Source organism: Eleginops maclovinus, chromosome 1 (genome assembly GCF_036324505.1).
Source record: "Eleginops maclovinus isolate JMC-PN-2008 ecotype Puerto Natales chromosome 1, JC_Emac_rtc_rv5, whole genome shotgun sequence".
In the NCBI taxonomy this organism is placed as follows: Eukaryota; Metazoa; Chordata; class Actinopteri; order Perciformes; family Eleginopidae; genus Eleginops; species Eleginops maclovinus.
In genome coordinates this window covers 11,190,329-11,218,217 of record NC_086349.1, presented here as the reverse complement: position 1 = coordinate 11,218,217, position 27,889 = coordinate 11,190,329, and the positions used below count along the sequence as shown (strand labels likewise).

Below are 27,889 nucleotides of genomic sequence, written 5' to 3'. Positions count from 1 at the left end.
TATATTCAACACGGATTACTCACAGCTGCCATAAAGAAATATCATTAATTTACAACCTAGTCTTTATCTAAGCAGCCCAGCGTGATGACATCGATGACCTGATCAGGATGAGCAGCTTGTCAGGCCTAACCTCGTGCTCTGCACCTCCAATAATGTGTGGTTGCACCTCAGACAGGTGCATAGCTGCTGAAAATTTAATGATCCTCAGGGACATGGTAGCTCCCTGATAGCAGGGCCCCATTCACTCTCCTCCACCACCACTCGCACTGTTACTGTTTACCACCATCTCCACGGCGACACGCAGTAGCGCCAACCGGCGATAAGGTAATGAGGAAAACAAATCCTTTTGAATAGACGAGCTGCTTTCTAGTTGCTGCCTCAGGCATTGTTCAGAATTGAACTTTGCAGAGGAGAGATAGCTTTCTTGTTTCAGGGTTTATTACAAGATGCACATTTGTATCCGCTAGTGTTAAGAGGAGATTGGATGTCTCCAAGTTGCGTCTGTTTGAAAAACGACGAGTACTACATGAAACCTCTCCTCCTTATTAACGGTTAACAAACTACAACTACATTTTAAGTCCTTTGCTGCATTACACTAAACCAATGGTTTAAAGTTCTATTTCAGTATCATTCTCCATAAACCATCTATTTCAAGACTTCATACTTTCTGCTTTGACCAATATAGATTTTTAAAGCTGGTGGGGGGATTAAGGCATAGTACAGATATATTTGTGTTGTTTATCTTTATCCAGTATGACCTTTTCATGATAGAAAATGCAAGGATCTACTCAACAAATGTGTTTTCTTTAGAATGACTTGCAAAGGTCAGAAGATGTTAAGTATAAGTACGCACTCATGGGGAGAGGTCTTTCAATAAAATGGCAGCAGTATTCAGCTGTCTGCAGTGTTGGACTCATTGATCAATCGCTGTCTTTTTGTGTTACAACTGGAAATGCACAGATGCGGCTTTGTTTCCCCTGATTTCAGTGTTTGTTAGATTTGTAAGCTACATCTGAATGGGTTGCTCATTTGCCCATCCATCCCAGAGATCCAAAACCAACAGGCTCATGTGCTGCACCGCTGCTGATAGCCTCAGGAAACAAAAGAGTGAATGAATGAAGAGCGAGACAGAACGACAGAGAGCACGAGGCCACAGACAGGTTATGTAATCAATTAGTGTAGATTCAGATCTTTGGCCAAGCCATAATTCAAAGACGCAGTTGAGAAGGGTCAACCTCTGCATTAGGTTGTTCTAGAAAGTTATCCGTCTAAACCTCCAGTAAGAAACTATTATGGCCATTGTAGGTAAAATAATAATAATTAAAGAACCAAATTTGTGATTTAAATCTCTGAATATTACTCCTCTGGCTCCATTACCATTGTTTCTTACTTACCTAGGATACTGACGATGGTCCTTAAACTTTCAAATCTTGTGATTTATAAATAGACATGTTTAGTCTTCAGGGATATATACAGAATAGGAATACTGTATGTACTGTACACCTCCATTCATTCCCTCACCCTTAAAAGAAAAAATAAATGGTGGTTGAAACTGATGCTTGTTGTTGTTCATGTAACAGCATAGAAACGGCTAAAACCAGCGCTCTTTAAAGCTTTGAGTTGTTGTTGTTGTTGTTCTTCAGTCAGAAGCCGTTCAGCGTCAGGTTGAGACCTGGAAAGAAAAGGGTGAATAGATGAGTAGAGTTTTCACTTCAGCCATTCACTGAGTGGCTTTCTTTCAGCACTAATCTTCTTAATAACTACTCGGTACATGTTGGATAAAAACCCTTTCTCTTCTCTTTTACAACAAGAGGTTTATACTGACAACCACAGTGTTAAGTGCCATTTTGAGATCCTTAGGGCAAAGGGCCCTAGGTATTACAATTGTACGCCTGGTTAAGTATAGTTTTCAAGTTAAAAACAAGGGAAAAACTGTTATCAAGTTAAAAACAATTTGTGATATACAGTACATGGTTATGGAGCTGAACAGTGTTGGTTAAATAGTAAACAATTGTAGCTCCTAAAAGATAATATGAACCGTAATTAAAGGTGCATAGTGTGTAATCAGTGAATTCCCATGATGGAATATGTTAAATCTTTCATACACAATACACTTTGGTCACATTAAACCATTAGCATGTCATCAATTACTCTGCTAGTAATGAAGATAACCTTGCTCTTTGTTACCAAGTAGATTGGGGAGGGTAGGGGAGAGTGAACAGATAATTACTGGGGTAAATTACTCATCAGAGCTGAACTGGAAATATATCAGATGACTGCTACTTTAAACATGTGTTTTTTCTCCTTTGACTAACAAAGTGAGGGACGAAGTAGCAGCCCTTGCGCTACTTGTTAGCTCCGTCGTCACACAAGGCTAACCTCTTTCTTAGCTCTTTGAAATATACACCTGTTCTCCAAAAGCACTTCTTTAGTGGAGTGTTCAAGCTTCTTCTCTTTGGAGAGTTGTGACAAAGGCAGCAAATGTTTCGTTAGACGTGCATCCATCGTTCATCGTAACCACTCAACATTGTCACTCAAAGTTTATGGTTAGGAATAAGGACAAGATGAAGCTTCTCCCTAAAACAGACCCCTGTAAGCAGGTGAATGTCCACCCACTTTGGTTACACTCATCAATAATGAACCTGTTTGCCCACTTCCTGATGACAGAACCGTAGATTACTTAATTCTTATTTTGAAATATTTAAAAGTATGCTTTTAAGTTGCTCGTGAAACATTTGCCTTCTTGTCTTTAACAAAGCCAAATTGCTGAATAGATTTATTTGGCATCACACTTTCTGACTATTGTATCATTTGTATTGTTTTAATACATTTGAATAAGAATAGGACTTGATTGATCATAATGACATACAACCTAGCACGGTGCTATTTTAATGCAGGGTCTTTCATCACATTAGGGTTGGCCTCGAGCCACACCTTTTAAGGGAAAGTTTGGCAGGGTCATGTTTATGTCTACAAGATCCACCTGCCGTAAGCCCTGCCTCTCATCTCCCTCACCTCTTCTTCACATGCATGTACTAGCAGCCTTTCGTTAAGCACACAGTTGGGCAAAGCCAGTAAAGTGATAATCCTCTTAGGACACTCATTGCTTATTTGTCAGGGTCCAAATAAAGCTTGCCATTATGGGATTTAGAGGGGAATCGCTGGTTCACTCCCTGACCTCCTGCTGTGGGATGAGGTGGGAAACAGGCACTGGACAGGCTTGGGAGGCGGAGATAAGGCCCTTTGGAAAAACAGGAGCAGGATTTGTGTAAGCGTCACTGCTGTCTGCTATAAAAATAGCCGTATGTTGACACTGACTAAGGGACTACATTCACACACACAAGCTTTCAATAAATGAGTTTCTGTCATCAGATAAATCATATTTCAGGAAAAATAAATAAATAATGATAGCAGTGTTTGAATAGACAGTTTGTGCATGGGAAAGTTAGGAGAAGATTTGAATGTATTGATGTAACGTTGTAGAAGAAGGTCACTAATAAAAAATAAAACTGTTATCATGCTTAAGTTGGCACAAACTGAAGCCTGGTGATACAGAGAAATCCTTTGAATTTTTGATACAATGAAATGGATACTTTACACAGCAAGCAAGCTTATAAATGAAGTGACACAAGTTAGTGAATGTGTCCATTTCTAGGCACAACAACAGAGGCAGTATTATGTTTTCTTTTGTTTGTTTTTTTCACAGACTGCGTGTAATGGTTTTGCATTCAATTCAAATGTTGCATTGTCATTTGCAACCCACGCTCTGAGGCTACTGCACTACTTCTTAATAAATAAATATATATAATGTACAAATTACAATAATTACTGGTTTTGACCACTTAATTTGTTAAGAGCCTTTTGTCCACAACCATTCAATAATGCATGCCCCACAACATTCTGAAGCTGAATCCCCACTACTGAATTTCAAGTGAGTTTAATTTAATGTCCATAATTGTAAATATATTTTTAAGAGTGTCATTATAAAAGTGCAGACCAGATGGTGAGCGTTAGGGTTAAGTGACTTTTCTTTTTGTCTAACCATTTGATTTAAGTGATGAGAAGCTGCAATATACAACTTCATCACTGATATTATGTGTCCTGTTCACTCATTTTTGTTGTTCAATTTTCTTACAGCGTTGTCAACTCCCAAACTAAGAATGGTGCCACACCGCTCTACCTGGCCTGCCAGGAGGGTCACTTGGAAGTCGTCCAATACTTGGTCAAGGATTGTGGGGCAGATCCGAGCATCAGAGCCAATGACGGGATGACACCTCTACACGCTGCTGCCCAGATGGGCCACAACACTGTCATCGTCTGGCTAGTATGTTGGGATGTCAGTCAAAATACCAAAACTTGTAGAATATGTAATAATACATTGATTTAGTGATACAATAACACATCAATGTCTGTGATCAGGCAAATTACATTTTTTTAAATCTTTTTTGATTATCTTATATTAATTAAATATTCAAAAGAACTCCTTATTCACACTAAAATAACTTTGAAACGTGTTCCCAGTCATTCCTAATACAGTGGACGATGACTAACTTGTATCGCTATCTCGCTCCTTTAGATGAGTTTCACAGAGATCAGCCTTACGGGCAGGGATAATGACGGGGCCACAGCTATGCACTTTGCAGCAAGCCGGGGCCACGCCAAGGTGCTCAGCTGGCTGCTGCTGCACGGCGGAGAGATTGTCACCGACAACTGGGGAGGGACCCCGCTTCACGACGCTGCAGAGAACGGTGAACTGGAGGTGTGTTTTTGTGTTGTTTTTCTACTTCTATTGTACAGCCACACTGAAACTAACAACACAAGTAATAACAGATATGATGATGAGTCTCACACTAAACCATCTGTTTTGAATGAAAGGCTCATGCTTACACCCACTCTCATGCTTTGACTAACGTATTGGTGGAACCCAGTCTGGTCAGGCAGATGACCACAATATTTACGTGTTGCATGTAGAGAAAATGACATTTTTTCTCTGGTATTTCCATCACATTAAAGTGGAAAAGACATTGAACTAAAAGGAAAATGGCCCTAACCCTTACTCTAAGGATGCTGGCCTATGAATGATAAGGTCATATTTTGCAGCCTTTATGACCAATTCAAGCATAGGTATGGGTATTTTTAGATCTTGAATCATTATATAATGAATGTAAATATAATATAACAAATGAAAGCAGGTTTTTAGGTACAGTTTGTATATCATACAGTCATCAAATGATTATGACAAAAAAATACAGCACATTGTACTGTTAAGCAAAAACAAAAATGTAAACACTTAGTCCACTTTTTAGTTTCTAAAGAAGTAATCATCTGACAAAGCTTTACGTAAGTTATATTTATTCTGACTGACTGAAGCTGACTCAAGGCACGACTGTAACATTGACTGACACTATCATTTATAACTTAACTTCTACCTCTCTCTGCGTGTCTCTCATGTCCCTCTCCAGTGCTGTCAGATCCTTGTGGTCAATGGGGTGGACCTGGGCGTCAGGGACCAGGACGGCTTCACAGGAGCAGACCTGGCTGAGTACAACGGCCACTCCCAGTGTGCCAAATATCTGTGCACTGTGGAGAACATGGTAAGAGACACAGTTGTGCACAATTACTAACTCGAACCTCCCTAAACCTAGAGGGAATTACCAGTGGGGATCCAAGTCTGTTCTAACAAAAATATAGCATAAGTCAGAAAGAGTTTATCTTTTGCAAAGGCAGCCATCATAAATTACATTCATTGAAAATTGGAACATAACTAGACCCATAAAAATGTACAATATCTGTCTGACAGAAAATGTCCCATTGCTTTATTTGATTAAGTAGCAGCACAATTGCCCAACTTCCTCTTTATCCCACTCTGCATGAAATCATGAGTTGTCATTCCTGCTATAATACTTGTTCCATGACAACACTGTAGTCCAAATGTTGGGTAATATTAGCCAAACACTTCATATAAATATTCTAATTAAAATACATAATTTAAATACTTCCTTTGTTGATGCCGCAACGCCCAAGTGCAAGCATGGAGAAAGAAATCTGTCACTGAGCCAACATGTCCCTTGACTGGCTTCAGTTTTTGCCAATTACCGGAGCTATTAACTCTTGGTATACAGTGTACTCCACGGCTTCAACCACACAATATCCCCAAGTGGCCAGAAGAAAAATAAGCCCTCCCCACTGAACTCCCTCTGGTGTGTGGGAAACATATTCCCATCCCTCTGGGAATCTTTCCATTCAGCGAACTGAATCCCGTGCTGTGGGAAAAGCAGAGGGCCCCAGAGCCTTTTTGATCAGCTGTGAGATGTTTCGTTAGTGTGCAGTAATTAAACTCATGCTGTTCTCCCTGTGTAAATCATCAGGGAATGAGAGGTAGCAGGAACTGATGAATGAATGGGTATATACTTTTTGTATGCATCTCTCATACATGTAATGACACTGTATCCCTTTTATATTAAACACAATTAACCGTACATGTTTTAAAAACAAAACTGATATAATGATGGCTGCCTTCATGAACTGCATCTTTGGACAGAGTGTGGAGCACCGTGTTTTGTCCCGGGACCCCTCAATGGACCTCGAGTACAAGCAGCCGGACTCGGGCCTCTCGTCCCCAAACACCACCATGCCCCCCACCAGCCAGGCGGCACACTTTGACATTAGTTCACCATCCAGCTCTCTGTCCAACTACGACTCCGCCAACTCCAGCCAGTCCAGCACCGGGGAGAAAAGGAGCAGCTTAACCACGACACGCGGCCCAGCTCAGCTGAACACAGTCGCACACACAGGTCCGTGAGAACCTGAGTTATAAAAACATGAACAGACTAAAGTGTCTTTTTTCTTAGGTGAACCAACAAGTTGACATGAAGCTTAGGCTTGTAAATGTTTAAATATTCACCATAGTTCCCACCATTCTGCTTCTTAAATTAAATGAAAGAAATGATGAACTCAACTGTTAAATAGCTGCTAGTTGTAAAATCCACCCAAACTATTTTGATTATCAATTAATTGTTAAACTAATTTCAATTTGTAAACAAGCTTGGCTGTCTTCAGTCATTTACCTATACATTCTCAAATGCCATTTCTCGTGTTTGCAACATATAGTATCTGAGCAATACTGGAACGCCCTACATATTAACTGAAGTAGAGCCACCATGCAGCAGTTTGCACAGGTGTGTGATAAACTGGTGCTGCACCCTAGTGGTCTGCATGCAGATAGTGTGCTTGGATGCGAGGTGGACCATCATTAGAGGAAATCATGTTTCACATTTATGTTTGAATGGTGTATTGAGTAAATGTTTAAAGTTTTATGTAACGCTTTGCTGTAATAAGTGGAATTTGTCTTGACAGGTGCATCAGAGTCAGGCATTTCAGACATGCAGGCATATATGGACATGCTCAACCCAGACGTAGGATCTGAAGCGACCAAGAAGAACGAGACACCTGCTGATGCCGCCTCCAGTCCCCCGCCACCACCGACCTATCCACCCCCGCCTCCCCCACAGGCCCCCCCGTCGCCTCCTCCACCCCCCAACTATCAAGCACCAACGCCCCCCAAGGAGCCGACATCAGAGGAGTTCCTCAAGGTGAAAAGTAACCTGCGACACGTGGAGAGCAGGACGGAGGTGAGGACAGGGTTGGTGTATGACTCCTAAAGTTGTATCCGTTTTTTTGCAGCATATTATATACACTGGGTGAGGTAATTGTTGCTCAAACATGCAAAGATATTCCCAAGTTTGCAAAATCAAATGGAGAAGTATTTGCTGTGACTATTAACTGATGAGCAATATGGAACAACCCTAAAGAAGCAGAAGGTTGGTAGTGTTTGGCCATTAGCTGCCATTTTCCCTTGTGTCTAATCAGTTGGGCTGCTGCTCCAGTCGGGCTAAAGCTTTTGTGTTACAATGTTCCTTGTCTCGGTGCCTACAATGATGTCATTGTGTTCGAATGGCTAAAGGAGGCTAACAAAGATCCTCATTACCGTGGCAGGCCTGACACACACAATGGTTGTTGTGATGGGTCTGATCTTAATTCCAGTAATTAATCTGGCTACAGATCAATCAAAAGTGTGTTTAAAGAGCTGACAGGGAGCAGCAATTAAATTGGCATCAACATTACTTTCAGTGCTGCTGGTGGTTTAGTTCTGCTGTGAAGTACGTTATAATGTGTTGTTTTATTCTTATTGATATGGACAAAGAACACTAAAATTAGGAAGGAAATAACCAATCCAAGAGATCACTTTCCCGTCATGAAGAACGTATTTCGTTACCAAGACTTCCATTGTGATAACAGCACCTTTCCAAATGATTACTGTGCCTAAATCAACCTAATTAAAGGTTTTCTGTTGTTTAGTGTCATCTTAAAGCAGAAATGCAGTATAAGGTCAGGGAATGGCAGAGACAGCAGATTTCTTGGAGAAAATATTTAAGACAGAAAGACGAAGGCTGTGTGTAAAGATCTGCTACGCCAAGTGGTTGTTAGCTGTTCTAAAGTCCACAGGTAGCGACAGTGTCCCGTCTCCAGGGTGATTCGTGTGCATTTGCACGCATGCGCCATCAGCCATATAGGGGAGAGTTTTAATTAGTGCCACCCCATCTCCTACCTGTACCCAGGTGACCAGCCCGGGGCCAGCCCTCATTAACTATTTAACTAAAGCCAGTGCAGATCACATACACAAGTGACTGCACACACACACAAAATTAAGATCAGCGTCTACCATATACATTGGGAAAAACAATCTAGCACGGGCGCCATAGTAACAGGGATCAGTAACTTTATCCAGGGACACCGCTGATCAGAGGACCCAATCTTACAACATGTATTCAGCCTGGTGTGCAGCAAAGTTAATAAAAAGAAATACAGATTTGTGATTAATACAATTATTTTTAAAATATTGTATTAATTTCCGCATAATAATATTTTCTGTACATTGTTTGTCAAAAATGTACATATATATTTTGTTTGTATTGTAACTATATTGCCTTGTTTTTATGCTGCTGCAACATAAACATTTCCCAAATTGGGATCAATAAAGTAATTCTATTCTATTCTATAATACAAAACCAAATGATTGCACCAGCCGGGAAAAAGTGGTACATGGTATCATATTTAAAATCAAGCATCCATTAAAAAAACATTTGACCCTTTCTTGTAAATATAAAAAGGAGCTCTTTGCAGCTGCTCAGCACACCTCATTTGTCTGTAATGCTTTGACTGAAGTAAAATGTTGCCTGTGAAGCAGCCAAACAAATGACTGCTTTGCCTCTCGTTTTTTATACCTACGGTTGGCTCTCCAGAAAACCTGGACTTTGAGATCTCATACTGGATTTCTATATTTTTTTCTGGGAATTAAGGCTAGCATATTAATAATAATCCTGGGAGCAGTGCCTGGGTCTTTGTGTTTTGCATAAAAGTAACCGATAAGAGCCACGAGGACAGGGTTGGGGAGTGGTTGGTCTGAGGGCTGGAGGTGACATCATTGCCACTGCTGTGGCCAGCCTGATAGGTAATTGATGAGGCCTGTGGGTAAAGTGAGAGGGCAGGTAGAGTGACAGATGCAGCACTGAGCAGGGAGGAGGTGACTCTGGATTTGGTGACAGCAACTCTCTGCTCTGCTTGGCTTTGTGGATGATGCTCTGTCCAGACAGGAGGAGAGCAGCAGGAGAGGATTCTTAAAGCTAAGGTAAGGGGTCAAGAGGAGTAAAAGGGCTTTTTTACCTGTGGCCAAAGCGATCACACGTAGAGGAACTGGCTGCAGATACAGAACATATCTTTGTTTTTTGGCTTATTTTGGGGTGCTGACGTTATTGGAGCTGCTTTATTGTTGAACAATAATGCTTTGAATTTTGTCATGTTTTATTGAGTACTATTCCTTGTTTACTTTTTACACATTTCAAAAGGGCTCATACAGTCTACATGGCTACAATGCATACAAATGCACTTGGCTGTGAAAACAAATATATAAAAATGACTTTATGCCGACAGACAGATCTGTATAATGTGGAGAAAGGCGGTCTGGTTGTGTTTGTACGTCTGTGTGAAGGATGGGAGGGAGGGGGGCTAAACTGCTTTGTACATTTTGCTTTTGTTGGCCCACCTCCCTTGAGGATGACAATCAAACCATCTGTAGCGCTCCCCTGCTCACATTTCCCTCCCACCTGATGAGTGCTCAGGGACCATTTCCTGGACAGCAGACATGAGTCAACAACATTAAGCTGGTTTATAAGAACTCAGAAAAATGACACCACAAAAGGGGGAGAGGTCAGAAGCCAGCTTTCAATTGTTTCAGCTTGCCTTAGCATTGGACATCTGCCTGACGTAAATGTAAATGAACACAAGTATAATGCTGATCCTTGATTAGAAAGCAAAGGAACTGTACATTTTGCTATGATGACTCAGTCATGATTATTGACAGCTTTTAAGATTATTCGTAAAATATACAGTGAAAAGTGCATACACATTTAAACACAATGGTTAATGTAAATATTGAATTCATTTTTGAGCAACACACGATGCAAATGCAAGGCCCTTTGCATTATGTAAAGTATGCGCTGATTGACCTGTAGGCTTCTTTATGTTAGTGACTACGATGCTTGAAATACAAGGTGAGCTTACATACTGCACACATGTCGAACAGCAGCATACAGTAAAATCAGAAAAGATTAAAGGAAGTTTGATATTCTGCCTGCTAGGTCCTGTTGCCGGAGACAGATGTTACGTAAAAAGTGACAGCTAAAGCTTTGTTATGTTATTCAAATCAGGCTGCTTTGGTCACGCGAGAGAGCTAATCTGAAAACACTATGTCTTACAGTATGTCGGTTCACAAACAAAAAAGCAGGTTATAGCCATATTTAAAAATCGGCCATTGTATAATGTTGCCGACTCATTTTAGAATCATAGTTTAATCACCTTTCTTTAACCCAGATTAGCGTTCACAATTTAACTGAACTATGTTGAAAATGAAATGAATGAATGCTTTTCCAGTGAAGTATCGCAAAGTGCTATTCAAATGTTCCATTTCCTGTAACGAGAACAAATGTATTTCAGTGTATATTATTTGAACTCGGCTGAAAACAAGGAGTAGTTTTTTTTCACAGTTTAATAAGGGTAATGGCTAATGAAAACTCTGTGTTTTTTTTCTAAAGCAGCTGACTCCTGGCGAAAAACACGACAAATTGCGGCGCGTGGATTCAAACAGGAAGTCAAGGTGTTTCAGTAAGCAGCCCAGCACTGGGGACTACTACAAGAGCCTGGGCAGTGACACAGCCGAGCCCCGAGGGAGCAAAGGGATGGCGCCCAACGAGGAAGTAAGCTACATCTCTGCAGTTGATTGCATAAATATGTTAGAAATATTAGGGAGTATTCTGCCACCATTGATACTTCAAAAACATTTGTCAAAAATGTTTAATTACCTACATACCTTTGCCATGTGATACTGTAAAATGCTGTATGTGGATAGGTTACCACAACAGAGTCTGTATTATTGTTTGCTCTGTATTCACATTTATTTCCATAAGCCAACGGGCACTGGCCTGAGGACTGAAAGGAAAATGCCACCATTATAATATTATATTACCCGTGGGTGGATGGAAACACGCTTTCACACACATTAAGATAACAAAGCTAACATTTTTCCTTTAAAATGGAATTTTCTTCAATTATTTTCATCCGTATCATATTTTTTTTTTAAATCACACAGTGATGATGTGACATTGTGTTAATGCCACTCATTGGGAAATAATCTCTTAATCCAATCAAATGTCCTTTTGAAAGGGCACAGCCTCCCTATGCCAGCAGCTTAATTCAGACAACGTTCGATATGATTTGATAGATTTGATTATAATTTACAATGTTATAATGTATTTGTATGTAATGAAACATGCTTTACAACGTTTTAAAAGAATAGCTGTAACGCTGTTATGGGTAAAAGGCTGATACTTGTGCCTTGGTTGTATTGTTTAAGGTTGTTAGTGCTTCTTATAAGGTCCTGTTCAGGGCGAGGTTGAGCTGAGTGATGGTGTGTTGGCATTAGGTTACCACAATGACTGCACTATTTGCCTGTGCATTATGCTACTCAGCGTGTTACATAGTCTTATGTCCCCCTGAGCTTTTGTTTGCCTCCTGATGCAAACGTTTCCCTCATTTCCATTTTCTCCTGTCTCCACCCTGTTGTGTAAACTGTCCAAGAACCAACAATAGAAAAGAATCTGGACAATAGAGCACTTAGTACGAAGTCACAAATCACCTAGAGTCAATACCACAGAATCTGTTGTTTCAACTTGAGTTGTTTTTTATGACCAATAATAGGTTGCATGTTGTTTTATTGACCATTTGTAATACCTTTGTGGTTTTTTGTATATGAATTAATAAATGGAAGTTATTTTCTTTTCCAAAAAGCTACACAATCAAGTCTGTAAGAAAACACATAAAATATGACAGGCTTTGTAATTGTTCCATTCATTCAGGTATTACTGGTTACTCTGGGTGTTTTGGCTCAACATACAAATTGAAACAGAACAGTGGTCATAAAGCACCTGTTTGTGGCCACATACCGGCACAGGCAGCTTATGAATAGAGTCTATTGGACTCTCATCAATGTCCCTGGAGAGGTGTTCTTTTAATCCCCTGGGTATCAGTCGTGGGGCGATACAGGGCTCAATCCGCGTTGAGCCAATTAAGGTCTCAGTGGGGCCCCTCCCGGTCTCAGAGGCACCATAGCAGATGGGCGGCTAATCATCAGGAGCAATGGCACGTGCCGCCAAGACCCATCTGGACACACCCTTCCCCCAACTCTCTGGGGGGATTGAAAAGTAAAGGGGGCAACAATGATGAGCACGCGTATGAAGAACTAAGGAGGGGCGGGGTCAAATGAAATGTCACGCCCCATTAAGTTGCTTCCAGCTGAGTTATGGCATGCTTTCAGAGCGTGTCAGACGCATGCATGCTGGGGGGCGCAGGGTGGGGGGGTTAAAGTACTATCACTTGCAGTGGCAGATGGCTTCTTCCCACTGTTCATTGACTCAGTTTCCCCAAGAGATTATCTTTTATTAGCTCTGTTATTAGCAACAGGGTGTGATGTCTTTATGAGTTGATTAAAGATGGCAGGAAGCAGAGGGAGGGCACATCTAATAGAGCAGCATACATCTGTCACTGACGGCAGACTCTATGAAAGAAGGTGTTGCTCAGTCACAGCAGGAGTTTTAAACGGCATGCCAGTTCAAACAGGGAAAGCAAATTCACTGTCACAGTTTCAGTTTTAATGAATTATTTTAATGAATTCATAAATCATATTTTCAGTTTTGGTTTGTTAAGCATGGGTTCAAAACGGTGCTTGAAAGCATTGCGTGTTTTTATAGTTTGACATGTTTATTTTTTCTTATTATAGTCTCAATTATTTAATAGGTTTTAAGAATACAACAACTTCAAACGCAATGCAATAACAAATACAAGACTCACACTAATTACCGGAGGCAAAAAAAGGATTTGGGATTTGAATCATCAACATTGAAGTGGTATTTAAATTGGAGTGAAGTATCACTTTATGGGCCACTGGTCACAGTCCTGTTATCAGTGACTAAATATTGACTAACAATAATACAACATGTGGTTGCTAGGAGAAAGTTAATGTGGGTAAAACATGACTTGACTGATATCTGTGTCCCTCCCTCTTCTCCTATCAGGGCTCTGTGTTATTGGAGGAGCCGACCGACGGACCGGCCCACAGCTCAGAGAACGGCACCACAGAAGAATCAGCTGCACCCCCTCCTCCTCCTCCACCTCCGCCTCCTCCGCCTCCTCTACCTCCAAACAACCCCACGCCAACACCCCCTCCACCTCCTCCATTGCCCCCGGAGACGTCAACCACCTCTCATCACTCTTCCAGTAGCACCTCCAACAACCAACGACGCCTATCTTCCTCATCAGGAAGTGAGTGTCACTTTACTCTTTTTTGTCCCTATATCCTTTCTTTCTTTTTACATTTTCTCCATGTCAGACTTTTTCCTGCCACTACACAAATGTTAAAGTTCTTTAAAAAAAAGAAAAAGAATTGGCAATACATTTATGCAAATAATTTCACTACCCAGACCACATAGCTTCCAGTACTAATGGTCACAATGTAATCACACTGGGTTGGGATGAATTGAGTCTGACCCCAGCATCCTAAATAACAGATTATAAATTAATGATGTAGGGCTACCATTACCCTGAGAACTGGTTTAGTGTTCGTCCATTTCCTTAAGTGCCCCACACTGCCCTGTATGCAGCTGTCTGACAGTCAACAGGGACATTTTACCTGTTCCGACCATGGTTACCATGAATTTTGATGCACAAAAATGCAGGATTGGAAGGAATAAGTTCTTTGGCAATGCGTTGTCTTTCTCCAAAATACTTTATTACAAAATTGCATGTGATATCCCTGTAAAATATCAAGATAATTTAATGGACTATCATCCTTTGTCAGAGGCATGCATAAGAAAGGTTTAACTCATTAGGAATAAACCCGAAGACAATTAGTATTTATTATATAACACTACAAACTTAAGAGGAAAATGTCCTATGAATAATCATTATTAGGGATCCAAGATATCTGGTCATGCAATATTGGCTCAGTGGTGAGACAGCAGTATGAACAGTAACAAGATAAAGCATACAGGAAATACCTATTTTGGTTATAAATAAAGTACAAATGCTGTCCATTTTATTTTTCTAATTGGAAAACATCGTTCTTCTGCTAATATTGATTTTTCTCCGCATTAGCCCCTTAATGTACATGACTTTGTATCCACTCTGTGTTTGTTATTCACAGCGGGTCACCACTGAATGTTTAGGTAACTAACAGAGTAAGCAACAATAAGGCTATTTATTCTCAACTATATCATTCTCATCAACAGAGTCAAAACCATATTTTTAACATGCACTATGATTTAGAATATACTCACAAAACAGCAATTTAGTCATTTTAGGTACTAAACACTAACTAAAGAGTTAGCTACAATGTGACAAAATTAGAGCTAAACTTGTATTAAAATGAGTACAGTATACCAGGAAGCTCATTTAAAACAAAGGAGATTTTAGTTTAAGCTGGCAAGCACGTCACAGGGCAATATAACCGACAGGTTTTTTATAAACCAGTAATGTTAACAACATCAATTAAGCCGTAAACTTAATTAATTGCTCTATTTAGGCACCTTTTTACAATCTATGCATTTTATCTTTACTCTTTGTTCAACAAATATCCAATTGTCTCATCTCTTTATGCTCCACCTGCTGCCTAAACCAATAAAACACTTAAAGCTAAAGAGCAGAGTGTGCCCACTAATGGCATGATTTGTGCTTCAGCGTTAATCATGTAATAAACAGACAGTTAGGGGGTCATACAATCAAAAGCCACCACCACATCTGAGAGCTCAGGCTGATTTTACCGCTCAGATAGCTGTCGAGACGACGGCAACAAAACAGGTGGCTGATGGAAAGTGCTGCTACAACAATTGAAATGGATTGACGTTTAATTGTTGTCTATTGATCAACAGGAAGGAGAGGATGATACTTTTTACAGGACACATCTGAGGTGCTAAAGAGCAGTGTTTGCTCCCTAATGATATGATTTGTTCAACAGCGTTAATCAGGTAATAAACCGGCAGTTAGGGAGTCATAAAATGAAAAGCCACCAATGCATCTGAGAGCTTAAGATGAATTTACTGCTCGGATACTTCAGACGACGGCAACAAAACAGGTGGCTGTTTGAAAATGCTGCTGGAACATTGTACACTTTGTTTGTATATTACAGGAAACATCTCTATCTAAAGTGCTTTGCGACAGCGCTGCTATGAACAGATGCAGCTGCCTGACTGATTTCTTACCCGGAGCAGAAAAGTTTTTGTACTGTGATCATAAGAGGACATTTATCAAATGTTCTTTACCTGTCACAGCTCCACCCTCCTTACACTCACTTAGTCCACACCTTTAAGCCTAAACAGAATATAGCAAACGCACACAACTTGACTCAAACCTACTATGGCTACTTCGTTCTAGCCAAACATATACACCAAGTTAAGTCCAGTGAAATTGCTCATTCTTCAAAGCCACCTGATAATTAAGAGTTCATGGTGCTCTGCAATGAAGACTTGTCAGGGAAAATGGATAAAGGTAGGCTGCAAATATAATCTGTTGACTTTTAAATAAGAGCTGTCATGTGTGAAAGTGTGTCCGGGTTCAGTCTCTCCTCTTTACCATACGCTTTCTAAAGACCACAGTTTGACCCTTGTCTGGAATCAGTAAACAAGAGGAGAAAAAGAGGTAAATGAGAGGTGCAAATATTTGCTGCAGTAAAGATTGGTCTGGGAGGCTGGACTAACAAACTTTGTGTATGTGTGTTCGCCAAACTGCATCTGTCCATGTGTGCATGCGTGTTAATTCCTGGCCGGCTTGCCAATGGCTTGCTGTCACTTTCAGTTACTGGTGATTCCTTTAGACTTCCCCCAACTGTGATGATGGGTCTTTAATGGAGAGCTGCTCTCTACTCCCCCAGCGACAGAGAGAGAGAGAGAGACGGGAAGGGAGAGCAGGGGGAGAGTGAGGAGGGTTTCGGGCTAGCGAGGCTTTGAGTCCAGCTACACCATTGAGTTGTTGCCTCTACAGGGAACATTTAACGGGAGGACTATTCTTTTTATGAAAATGAGTGATCAATGACGAACTGAGGATTCATAATTTATTGGAGGTTTACATTCACTGAAACAGGTGAGGTAGCTGACGCCTCATGGTGTGTTTGGGACAATACTTGTTACCTAAATGTTTATAAATAATAGTTAGTATAATACTTAGCTTTACAGTATACAAGTAGTTTGTTAGTCTGATGGTCAGACATTTTCCAGCTACATTTTCAAAGTTTGTTGTATAAATATAACCTAAATAATAACACACATGTTTTTGTTTCATGTTTGGATCTCTCCCATTGGCAATAGAGTTTACTGTCAGTATATAATTGTAATTGGTTATTCATTTCAAAACATTTGCATATAAATCCGCATATGTACAACATATGGTCTATCCCAGGCTTCTTTGATGTTTCCCGCTTGAAACCAGTTTTCTTTCATTTTGTCTATACTTAAAAAGTTGTCTGTAATCGCATTTGAAGTGTATAGGAACATTTGTTCACTATAAGCAGATTAGTGGCCATTGAAGCTGGTTGTATATGTATTTTCCCCCAAACCTACTTTTTGAGAAGCTAAAGGTTCAGCAGGAGCTTAGCTGTGTATACATCAGGTGACAAGAGATTGTGTGCCTCGTCTCTTTGGGTTCACTGTAGTGAAATAATGTTCAATGGCTCCTCCCCATCTAATCCCAGCTCGCTGAAACTGTTGATTAGTGCCACAGTTGACTTATGTTTTGAATATTGTGTATTTGCAAAGTCTTTAAAATGGAGTTGGGTTGCTGGGAAGCCATTTGAATTATACAAACTGTGTTTCAGAGAGACATGTCTTTAGCACGAAATAAAGAAGCTTATTAAGCTTTTCTATGCGAGACAGTGGCACAGTACACCAAAATGACCTCCCATCACCATGCAACACGCTCCAGGTCAGCATTGTTACCTGCCTAATCAGATGAAATATTTAACACTGAAATGCCACCCAACCCTTCTCTCTCTCCCCCTCCTCTTCAGGGCATCTCTCTCACTCTCTCCATTTCTCGCTCTCTCACACTCTATTCTGTCTTTCTCTCTGACCGGTTTCACTTTTCTGCTCCATCCTTTTGTCTGTAGGCACAAAATCTTTCAACATGATGTCCCCCACTGGCGACAACTCAGAGCTGCTGGCAGAGATCAAAGCAGGGAAGAGCCTGAAGCCAACACCTCACAGTAAAGGCTATACCACCGTCTACTCCAGCAGCGGACCCACAGGCAATAATGTAGGTCTACAGCCTTCCATCATTACTGATGACACATTGGTGTAACACTAACAGATAAATACAGAATTGTTCATTTTAGAAATTCAGCCTTAGACTTATGCCTGTTACACCACTCCACAACATTGTCGACCAGTGAACCCAAGTGATTCTTCCTAATTTATCACATCAATCCAGCTTTATAAATCAAATGTAATAACATGCAAACCAATAACATTGATACACAGTACTTTGATTTGTCTTGTTTCAAATATACAATTCCACATTGCAATGCTTCTTCTAAAAGATGTCGTCATTGGTCCCTAAAGGTTAGAAGGAACTGAGAACTTCACGCATATTACAATTTCCTCTTTTATACTGATTAAAAAAGCAGATACAATAATGTATATAAGCATATTAGGTATCAGCAGGAAAGGCTTTAAACTACCGGCATTGACCAAAAATGTCAATATTCTTGGATACGATACAATTACCCTTAAGCACAAGTAATGCAAATCGAACACCATTTGGGTACTATAACAAATGTTTTTGTGGTGTGTACGCTTGAACATTGCACTGCCTTACACATTTTGGTGTCTTCTTGTCTCCAGGAGAACCCATCTCCACCAGAGACACGCACACCTAGCCCATTAGGCAAGCAGCCTTCCACTCCTGTCTCCAATGCATCCGTCACCTCCCCACCTGCCACCCCTAGCCCCAGGTCCAGCCCCAGTCCCACTGGCTCTGGATCTGCCAGGACCATGTCGACCTCTGGAAGCTTCGAGCGACTGTCCTCTAACGCTGTGGTCAATGGTAATGGTAATGGTAATGGCAGTAGCAGCACAGCAGGAGCTGAGTCGGGGCGGAAGATGAGCCTTGCAGATGTGGAGGCGCTGGTTCCCACCCATGACGAACAGGGAAAAGCAATTCCTGAATGGAAGAGGCAGGTCATGGTGCGGAAGCTTCAGGTCAAGATGCAAGATGAGGAGGAGCACAAGCGCAAGGTAGGCTTAATGCTGCAAGGCTGCAGAAAGAAGTTGTATCTTCTCTAAGCTATCCCATTTGTGATCCGATAAATTCAAAATTCTTGTGATTACAAATGTCCTCAGTTTGAAATTCATTTTATTTATTAACAACACAAAGGGAATAGCTGTTGCATGGATTGGAGTGTTGATTTTTGTGAATTTGAACAGTGAGGTTGTAGAAATGTAATTTTAATAATCATGACTTGTCTTTTTGATTTGAACAGTGAGTGAGAATCATTGAGGTGGAAATCAGACTATAAGTTCATTTAGCATCAATGCTTTCTTCACAGTTTAAGGAGAGTCTATACATCAAAAGTCTTGCAGTTGCTTTGAATGGCCCTCAGCTGCCTTGTACTTATCTTCAAAGCAAATCAAATGGCAGTGTTTATGGCAGCATGTTGGTCTTGTTTCACAGACAAGCCTTGTTTCTCATTTTGATTATTTGGCTTTAACCATATTCATGCAGTAATAGTATATGCATTTACACCAGTTATTGATTAGTTATTCATACTGTAACAATCTCTACACGTGTTAGTCCTTAGTAATACAAGAAGGCCACTATGTAGTATGTGATTGGATTGAATACATTTGACTGATTAATAATTCATTGTAATCAAGGATTGCTATCTCATATTCTTAAAGGATCTAGTAAGTAGACATTGTCTCTAATGTCCCTTAGTGATGGTGATATGTAGTTCTTTTATTGAGATGCAGTGGCATTATAATATCTACCTGGCTTTGGTGCTTTAAAAGTAGCCAACTATTCTATAGCCACAAAGTATTTAAGTTATACATTTCCCACTGTACGTAACTTACTGAAGGGTAACTTTATGTAATGCATGAAACGGCATTGGTCACATCCATGTTCTCACTTGTTTCTGGAAAAATCCTTTAACTTTGTGCATATGCATGCTTTCCTTTTTCTTATACACAGTCTTTATTAATAGTAAGAGACTCTTTGGGGTGCAGTGCATTGAATACTTGGCTGCAATGCCCATCACAACATTAACACACTGGACAGATGGAGTTTCAATGTGAGCTGGTGTTTGATGATGGAGTTTGGTGGCTCCAAGTTGTTACATGCTGATTCAGTGGTGTGATGACGAGCCCATTCACACTACAGATTTTCTTGGAGGAAGATGATGATACATTAAAAATTAACTCAATACCAAGTCCCTTAATCAGATAATCCTTTGTTGCACTGACCTCTTTGGGTTGACAGTTTCAACTTTGCTGCACCTTTAGCCACACCCAATGTGTTTTCCTGCCACTGTTGGGTGTGGACTGAAGTGTATCTGTTCCACTGGTGCCAGTCCCCAACAGTGATGCAACACTGCACTTTAGAGTCATGTTACATCATATATGAGATGCAGACAGATACAAAAACTCACCTGCTGGATGGCAGTAAAAGCAGAATATTCAGCATTTCTGTAGTTACTCTTTAAACTAACAAAAAAACATAAATAACCTAAAAACTTTAGCAAGTTACCGTTACAAAGGCTTTGAATAGTTAAGTTAAATATGTTGTAGTCCTTAACTTAAGAACTAAAGCTCTCTCTGTTCTGTCTGAAACATTAAAAAGGAAGTTGCGTGCTTGTAATGAGGCAGTGCCATTGCACCACTAAATCCATGTAAATTCTGTGTGTCAAGATGGATTTGCATCCAAGCGTGTGTTCACACCAGGAACATCAAGCTGAAGGAATGCCCCCCCCCCCTTCCCTTTTTTCTTGTCTTCTGGTCTCCTTTGACTTCTGATTTAGTTTGCGGCAAGCGGACACTACCAGCCTCAAGAATGGCACTACTCCCACGTCCACAATGCCATTTTGGGCCCATTTGGAGAATTGATGACGGAGGATGACCTTAACCGTATTGAGAAGCAAATTGAGAACCTGCAGGTTATGCACAAGGTCTCGGAAGTCGAGAAGGAGCTGGAAGAACTGGAACGGGAGCTTCATCAGCTTCTACCAGTTTCTGCGGCTCTCAATCAAGGGCACTTTTCTGTCAATCCAAAGCAGGTTCACGGCCAAGCTGAAGACCTTCCAGACTGGTGCAGCAAGATTTCTACCCTGCTCAAGAGTATGGCCATTCTTCTCGCCACACTGGGAGGACAAGAGATAGAAATCTTGGACCTAATATGTCCTGGATATTCTCAAGAAGAGGCAAGGAATGTGAATACGGGTCCGTCTGAATCAGAAGGAACCAACGGCACAGGTGTTATTGGAAGGTCTCAGTCGTTCTCAACAAGAGAAGATGTGGAGAAGGAAATAAAGCAGTGTGGGGTTTCGGTGAAGAACCTCAAGGCCAATTATGAAATTCAAAACCAGCAGTCTGCAGATAACAATGCTAATAGGGTTTACAAACGGAAGAGGTCACTCCCTGTGGTAAGTGAGTCTAGCTACCAGACTCAAGAGTCCATTTGCGAAAATCAGGTCCCTTCCTCCGCAGAGCTCCTTCAGTCCCATACCAATGGTGATTTACCTTCATTGGAGGAAGCAGTCTTACCCCTTGTTGAAGAGCCAGTTATAACTGCATCTCATGTTCCTCAGACGTATGCAGCTTCTGAGGTAATGGCTCCCAACAACATTGAACAGTTCAATCAGGTTCTTTCTGCAGACCCCATTTTAAATAATGATCAATTAACAAGAAGCTTGGAGGTGCAGACAGATATAAGCTATGTCCAGGAATGCATTGAAATGAGGAAGGAAAGAATCGTCTTCCTGTTTCTTGAACACTGGCGGAAGTACACCATCTCTGAATCTTTTCGGACTAAACTTACTGTCAGGAAAGGAAATTATTTAGACGTGGGCTGGGAGGACTACAATGATTTTAGTGCAGAGTTTACTGGGGAGATGCAGAGCGAAGATGACAAGCTCTTTCTTTTCATGAAGTCAAAGCAGGTAGTAGGGAATCTTATTGGCCACTGGAGAACAATCATGAGTCAAGTGCCCACACGCCAGATCCGCAGGCTGAGTCGTGCCCAGATGATATACTGGCCAGAGCACTTTTTGCCACACATCAACGGGTCTCCTGTGAGCTACGAAAGCCTTACTCTTGACCTCTTCATGCTTGGATACTTTCAGTTGCTGGAAATGAGCATGTCTCGCAGTGAGCGCAAATTCCGCCACCTCTTGTGCTATGAAATGTTTGACCGTCTTGGCAGTCATAAATGGGAGGCCATTAGGCAGTTTCACAAGGAGGTTATGGAGGGTATTGAGAGAGGGAAGCGAGACTGGGCAGATGGTTTTGAAGACATAAAACTCAAGTATTTTGGAGACTCAAATGATGGGGGAGGTATGATGACGGCTTCCCTACATTCTATGTCATCTGACATGTCCATTATGCAGGAGCCACTTCCTCCTCCACCTCCTCATCCTCCACCTCCTCCACCAACAGCACCACCAGCCCCCCAACAGTCAACCATATCTCCATCATCATTGCCTGCTGTATCCCAGAATGCCATATCTGACAAAGGCCAGTGTATGGAGCAGGGAACTCTGAAGAAGCCATTGGAGGAAAATGTTCAGAGGGATGTAAAAAGCAGTGAGCCTATGTCATCAAATAAGGCAGTGGCTTCTAATGGAAACATTGCCGAGCAGAACCATGTGCAGAGTTTGACAACTGAAACTGTACCACACATGGATGCAGTAGCAATAGCTGGAACGTCGCTGGACACAAATAGAAGCTCAGGACCAGTAAAAGATGTTCCGCCTGTTACTGTTAAAATCATAGAGGAACCTCAGGTTGATAAACCTCTACCCAGGGATGGTCATAATGAGGACTCAATAAAAGTAATTTATGAGCTGAAAGAATTCAGCAATGAGGAGATCATTAGATACATTGACAGAAGCTTCGCTTTTTGGAAAGAAAAGGAAGCAGAGCTATTTGATATCTAACAACAACCATGTGAACTAAGGGTGCGATAAAAACCCATTACCGCCGTACAATCCGAGAGGAAAGGTCAGGGAAACTTGGCAGAAAAGTCAACTAATCTGGTGTGTTAGATTTAAGGTCATGTATCATAAGAGACTTTACTGCAGCATGCAAGCTTTACCATATGCATTAATGCTGAAGTGGATGAAAAGAAAGCCTGTGATATCGAAGACAACTACAGACCCGCTACAACCATCTAAAGTTGAATTGTGTTGAACTTGAACCCAGAGCCTTTTTGAATGGAGTATTGATTGCCATGGCCCACTACTTATAGGACAAGTTTAATATGTTTTTAAAAAAGAAGATTTGCCATAAAGTCATGTAGTTAAGTTCAGGTCATTTTTGCAGGACAAAACAGAAATATTCTTTACATTGTATTGAATATATTGAATGCCCAGAAAATCCCTCTCTCTGAATAGTAAGGGACTCACTTCAAAACTAGAAATTAAATACAGAAAGTGTAACAAAACTTTACAAATCATTCTTTAAAGACAGAAAGACCAAGAAACAAGGTCTTCAGTGGTTTTGCAGGGGATCAAGGTTTCAAGTTCATAAATGGCCCTTGTATTTAAGCCTTTGACCTCATGGTTTTTATTTAAACAATGTGTGCCTTTCAGTATAGATTACAAAGATTAGCAAGTATGTTAAATTCAAAGCCTGGAGAAACAGCAAGCTTTTTCATACGTATCTTAATTCAGACGTAAAATTGCACATTTCTGTCAGCAAAGGAAGGCATTTACATGACAAGCTTATTATCATCTGAACAAAACATCAAATTGAGGATTTGCTATTTTTCCATAAAGCTTGTTAGGTTTTTTTGTTACTCTATTTATAACTTGAGTGTTTGAGAGATTTGTTCAAACTTTCCATTATTTCTATTTGTGTTCCCTCATTATTTGCTTTCTACATTGTTGTTAAAAATAAAGTTTGCAGACATTTTTGTGATTTTACAATATTTAAGCCATTATTTCCTAACAGATTTAACTTGAACCTAAACACACATCCAACATAATATTTTAATATCTGAATACAGATCAGACATTTTAAATAAACAAACTGCAAAACGTACCATTGAAGGAGTCTAAGACAGAGCAGTGTAAAACTACACTACTCTCATTGCATCTCTTCTTTGGCATCAAGGTTACCTTCCAGTAACCCTCTTAGTGCCACCCGCTGTCATGCTATCCGTGGCTTACAGCAGCCATAAGGAGGTTACGATGAAACTTGGTCAACTCACAGCCCAAAGGGGAGGCAGTCAGCTTGTGAACTTTACAAAATAGAGGCATATGTTTTAATGTACAGTATTAAGAGTGTGCGGTCATGTTTTTAATACCTCAATTGAAGTTTTACAGTGCAAGTCATTTACACAACTATAATTTTTTTCACTGTTAATATGCCCAGCTTGAAACTCCACAAGGTCAAACATGTTTACTGCCAGTACTGTTTCACGTGTGCAATTGACTATAAAGTCAACATTTTACACATTTTATGTGCTAAATTAAACTATTAGCACACAAAACAAACAACAAAAACTTTCATTTTCTATTTAAAGTCACTTTCACACAATGTGTCCACAGGTTTATGAATTACATGTCTACAAAATCATAAGGAGGGATTTTACTAAATATAAAAATATGCATTTCAAAACTGGTAACATGTTATGCAATTGTTTATAGTTGACATGAAACGGACTCCCCAGTCCAGCCTGTACCTACATCAAGAATCAATCCAAAACACACTGCTTACTAAATGATCCACGGCAAGCCACGAGCACAAAATACAAGATAAGCCAATAAGCTATTCCTTTAAGAAGTTAAGTTGAAGTAAATAATGATTTCTTTGATATCATAATACTGACGTTTCTGCCTTAACTGTAAGCAGATCTCAAGGTCAACCTGCCCTTTTACTAACAGTCGCCACGTATGCAAACGACTGATAAAGGTGAATTCAGAACATACAGAACAATGAACAAGTACAAAAGTAAATGAAGTTTAAATGAATCATTAGGAACTTTCTTGTTAATAATTTACAATGCATATGGTATCTTTTACTGATTGTAATGGATGTTTTTCAGTGCAATATTTTGTACTCTTTGGCTCACATGGATAAAGTATGTTGGCGCAAACAACGAGATGAACCTGCCCCAAAAGTTGTTACACAGACTAGCAAAACATTATTACAACCGGTTCGATACCTTTGCTGAGTTTGCATGTGCATCCGGACTACAGTCACTGCTAGTTAGCTCTCAAAGACAGTTTTGTGCACAAAGGATTGTGCTAAATATCTTAATGTTAATGTGATTTATTGCAAGTTAAATTATGCAATGCATAGCCATAAGTTTGTTTAGGTGTTTAAGAAATCACAGATGAACTCGAAGTTGGGATGCACCATCTCATGACCACATCCTCTTATCAATTCTGCAAGTAACTTTTCTACCGTTCATACTAAATACGTTTATCAGCCGATTATACGCTCCAAACTCTAAAATATGCAACACATTGTTAAAGCAAGTACAATTCATAAGATATTTGAATACTATTTTTTTTGTAATCAAGTCATTTTCTAAATATTTTGTCAACAATGTAAGGGGAAAATGTAGCATTTATTGGATATGACATAGCTAAAAACAAATATTCAGAAATTCACTGAATTATAGCTGGCCTACATTACTCATTGTAAAGTACCAAGCACAAATACAACTGTAATTTGTGGATGAGAAGTTGGATGTTTTATTTCAGTAAAAATGAAACACACATTTAATTCTGTGAATTAATTACCAATGCAGAGGAGCACTTCATAGCAAATCCCTCCTCTTATTTTCATTTTGATTTTTTTTTTCTTGCTCCAATATTCCCAGGGGATTCATAAAACATTCACTGTGTAGATAATCTTACCTTGAATAAGGTCTGCCAGGGCAAGTGAAATGCTTCATTCAGAGGAATTGGAAATCCAAGATGGCTGCCCTCTATCTCTTCCCCTTTTCCTACTCCGATTACAGCCTGAAGGAGAGAAAAGGATCCAGTTACCATTTGTGTGCGCGTCTGCGAGAACATCCTGTAACACAGAGTCCTGTCCATTTAAAATACTTTATTTTATTTTAAAGAAACAGGAGAAGAGTAGCTATTGTGTATGTCCAAGCTCTATTTGCTTTTGAAGTTACACAGTAGTTTACACAGCATGCTATATGCTCTATATGCTCTTCCATTAAGCCCATTGTCAAACATTTAACATCGGAGCATGTGGAACAATAGGTTGGACCAAAATATTGTTTTTCTATGCAGGTGTTTTCCCGCACTCTCCAGCAAGAGAGGCATATTATGAGACTGCAGGCATGAAACATTAATACCAGCTTACATTGATTTGATCATGGTTTTCAAAGTGTGTGACAACCACATAGACATTTCAGTTAAGTTCAGTTAGCGCAGCTTTATTAGGTGAGTAACTTTGCAGAGTAAGGTGTTGGAAATGCCAAAAAACTGCAACAATATTTGAAGTAAGTATTTAAAAGTAAAACTACTTTTTATTAACTTTGTTATAAACATTTGGAGTGTTTGATGGAAGGGACAATTTACTGTATTGAACATCAATGCAAATGTGTTTGATGTGATCTGCATACATGTTGTGACTGACGCATTAAGGACATGAATGTTTCCATGTGAAAATGTTATGGGCCCCTTTCTCTGTCTACCCTGACCCCTCTGTCCCTCCACAGGTGGAGGAGGAGGCTGCACGCCTGGCATCGATGCCGGCCTGGAGGAGAGACATGATGAAGAAGAAAATGGACGAAGAGAGGTGAATAAAAGCTGCGTTGCTATGCATGTCTTTTTGTTTTGTTTTTCCTTATATCTTGGGCTAATAGGGGGAGACTAAGTTGGCTTTGACTATGTGCCATGTGTTAGCTTTTTGTATCTTTGGGTAGGTCTTCACAATGATATCCTTTGAAAAAAGGACAGGAAGTTGTTTCTACAAATCACCAAAGTTTATACCGTATGCTGTTTTTTCAACATTAAGACACTGGGGGCATTTTATCAGGAAGACTTAGTCGAAGTACAGCATAAGTGCAAAGAAAGGAATCTGAAGGCTTTCCATGATTCTTTAGTAAACCTAAAATGCCTAAGACATTACATTGTAAGATGGCACAATATCTTTAAAAAGTAGACTTTTTCTCACTGTTTGGATTATCAATTGCACCTCTTTTCGGCAGCCTTTGCTATACAAGCGTTAAACTACAGTCATCTCCACTTAATATCAATAACATAACATTCCCTTGATTTATCATTTGTTTTCATTAATAATGTCCTACTTTCTTTGACTTATTGAATAACTGTGTTGTTGCTGTTTAAGGTATTTACACTTTTTCTTTGTGCTTATCTCCTCCTGATGTGACAGGGAACAGAAAAGGTAAGAAATCATTACACAGTTACGCTTACATGCAACTGTAACTGTGTAAAAGGATAAGAAAAGACTACAGATTATACATTTTAGATCAATGCTTCCACCTTGTGGCCATCCAAATGTGACCACTGAATATCCCATGTTGATAAGGCATTATAATGGAATGAATCAAACCTGAAGCAGTGGAAAACAACGTAAGTAACTTGGCCATATGTGTACGCAGTATTCTCAACTGCAAAACACTGGAAGGTAGCAAAAGCAGTGTAAAAATTCAACGGGGAAACTTAAAAGAGCACGGAGTTAGAGGTGTGATAGTTTTGTACTCATAATGTGCCCCCACAGATAAGCTAACACACATTAGCTCATGCTAACGCCAGAAGCTAGCTTAAGTCCACCAGACCACTCATAGGACCACCCACACTCACCTGTCGTTTTGGGTCCCTAAACTCTTCCCGTGGGCTGAATCAGGTCACACAGTGGAATAAGTACAATAGTCCTGCAAAAAGGAACCAACATATTTTCCTAACTTTGCACTGTTTTAGTAGCCTAAATAAAAGGGAGAGAGTCACTTTTTCAATAACTTTTTAGCACTGACGTTACTTCACTCAGAGTTCAGAGTTCATCAGAGAGCAGCTGCACACAGGTGTTTTGAG

At 40.1% G+C, this 27,889-nt stretch overlaps 2 protein-coding genes and 1 long non-coding RNA gene across 4 annotated transcripts in view; 2 read left to right on the top strand and 1 right to left on the bottom strand.

The window, feature by feature from the left end:
• The window catches only part of espn (espin), a 36,008-nt gene that overhangs the window by 5,646 nt on the left and 2,473 nt on the right, over window positions 1-27,889 (top strand). Inside the window, exons 3-13 of one of the 2 annotated variants that reach the window (XM_063892236.1) lie at window positions 4,138-4,324; window positions 4,577-4,759; window positions 5,463-5,594; window positions 6,542-6,794; window positions 7,357-7,631; window positions 11,151-11,312; window positions 13,686-13,932; window positions 17,765-17,910; window positions 18,498-18,890; window positions 26,554-26,633; window positions 27,222-27,242. In XM_063892236.1, coding sequence (XP_063748306.1) covers window positions 4,138-4,324; window positions 4,577-4,759; window positions 5,463-5,594; window positions 6,542-6,794; window positions 7,357-7,631; window positions 11,151-11,312; window positions 13,686-13,932; window positions 17,765-17,910; window positions 18,498-18,890; window positions 26,554-26,633; window positions 27,222-27,242 — 2,079 coding nt within the window. The remainder of the gene's footprint in view (window positions 1-4,137; window positions 4,325-4,576; window positions 4,760-5,462; window positions 5,595-6,541; window positions 6,795-7,356; window positions 7,632-11,150; window positions 11,313-13,685; window positions 13,933-17,764; window positions 17,911-18,497; window positions 18,891-26,553; window positions 26,634-27,221; window positions 27,243-27,889) is intronic. The other variant, XM_063892244.1, reaches the window with a different exon arrangement.
• On the bottom strand, window positions 1-27,889 carry LOC134870181 (uncharacterized). Its single transcript, XR_010166516.1, has 4 exons — window positions 27,662-27,889; window positions 25,736-25,840; window positions 5,430-5,580; window positions 1-1,672 (listed from the first exon to the last, which is right to left on the bottom strand). It is a non-coding gene; the product is annotated as an uncharacterized LOC134870181 (long non-coding RNA).
• On the top strand, window positions 20,562-22,804 carry LOC134871084 (espin-like protein). Its single transcript, XM_063893680.1, has 2 exons — window positions 20,562-20,579; window positions 20,672-22,804. Exons 1-2 carry the CDS (start codon window positions 20,562-20,564, stop codon window positions 22,802-22,804), a joined length of 2,151 nt encoding a protein of 716 aa, XP_063749750.1.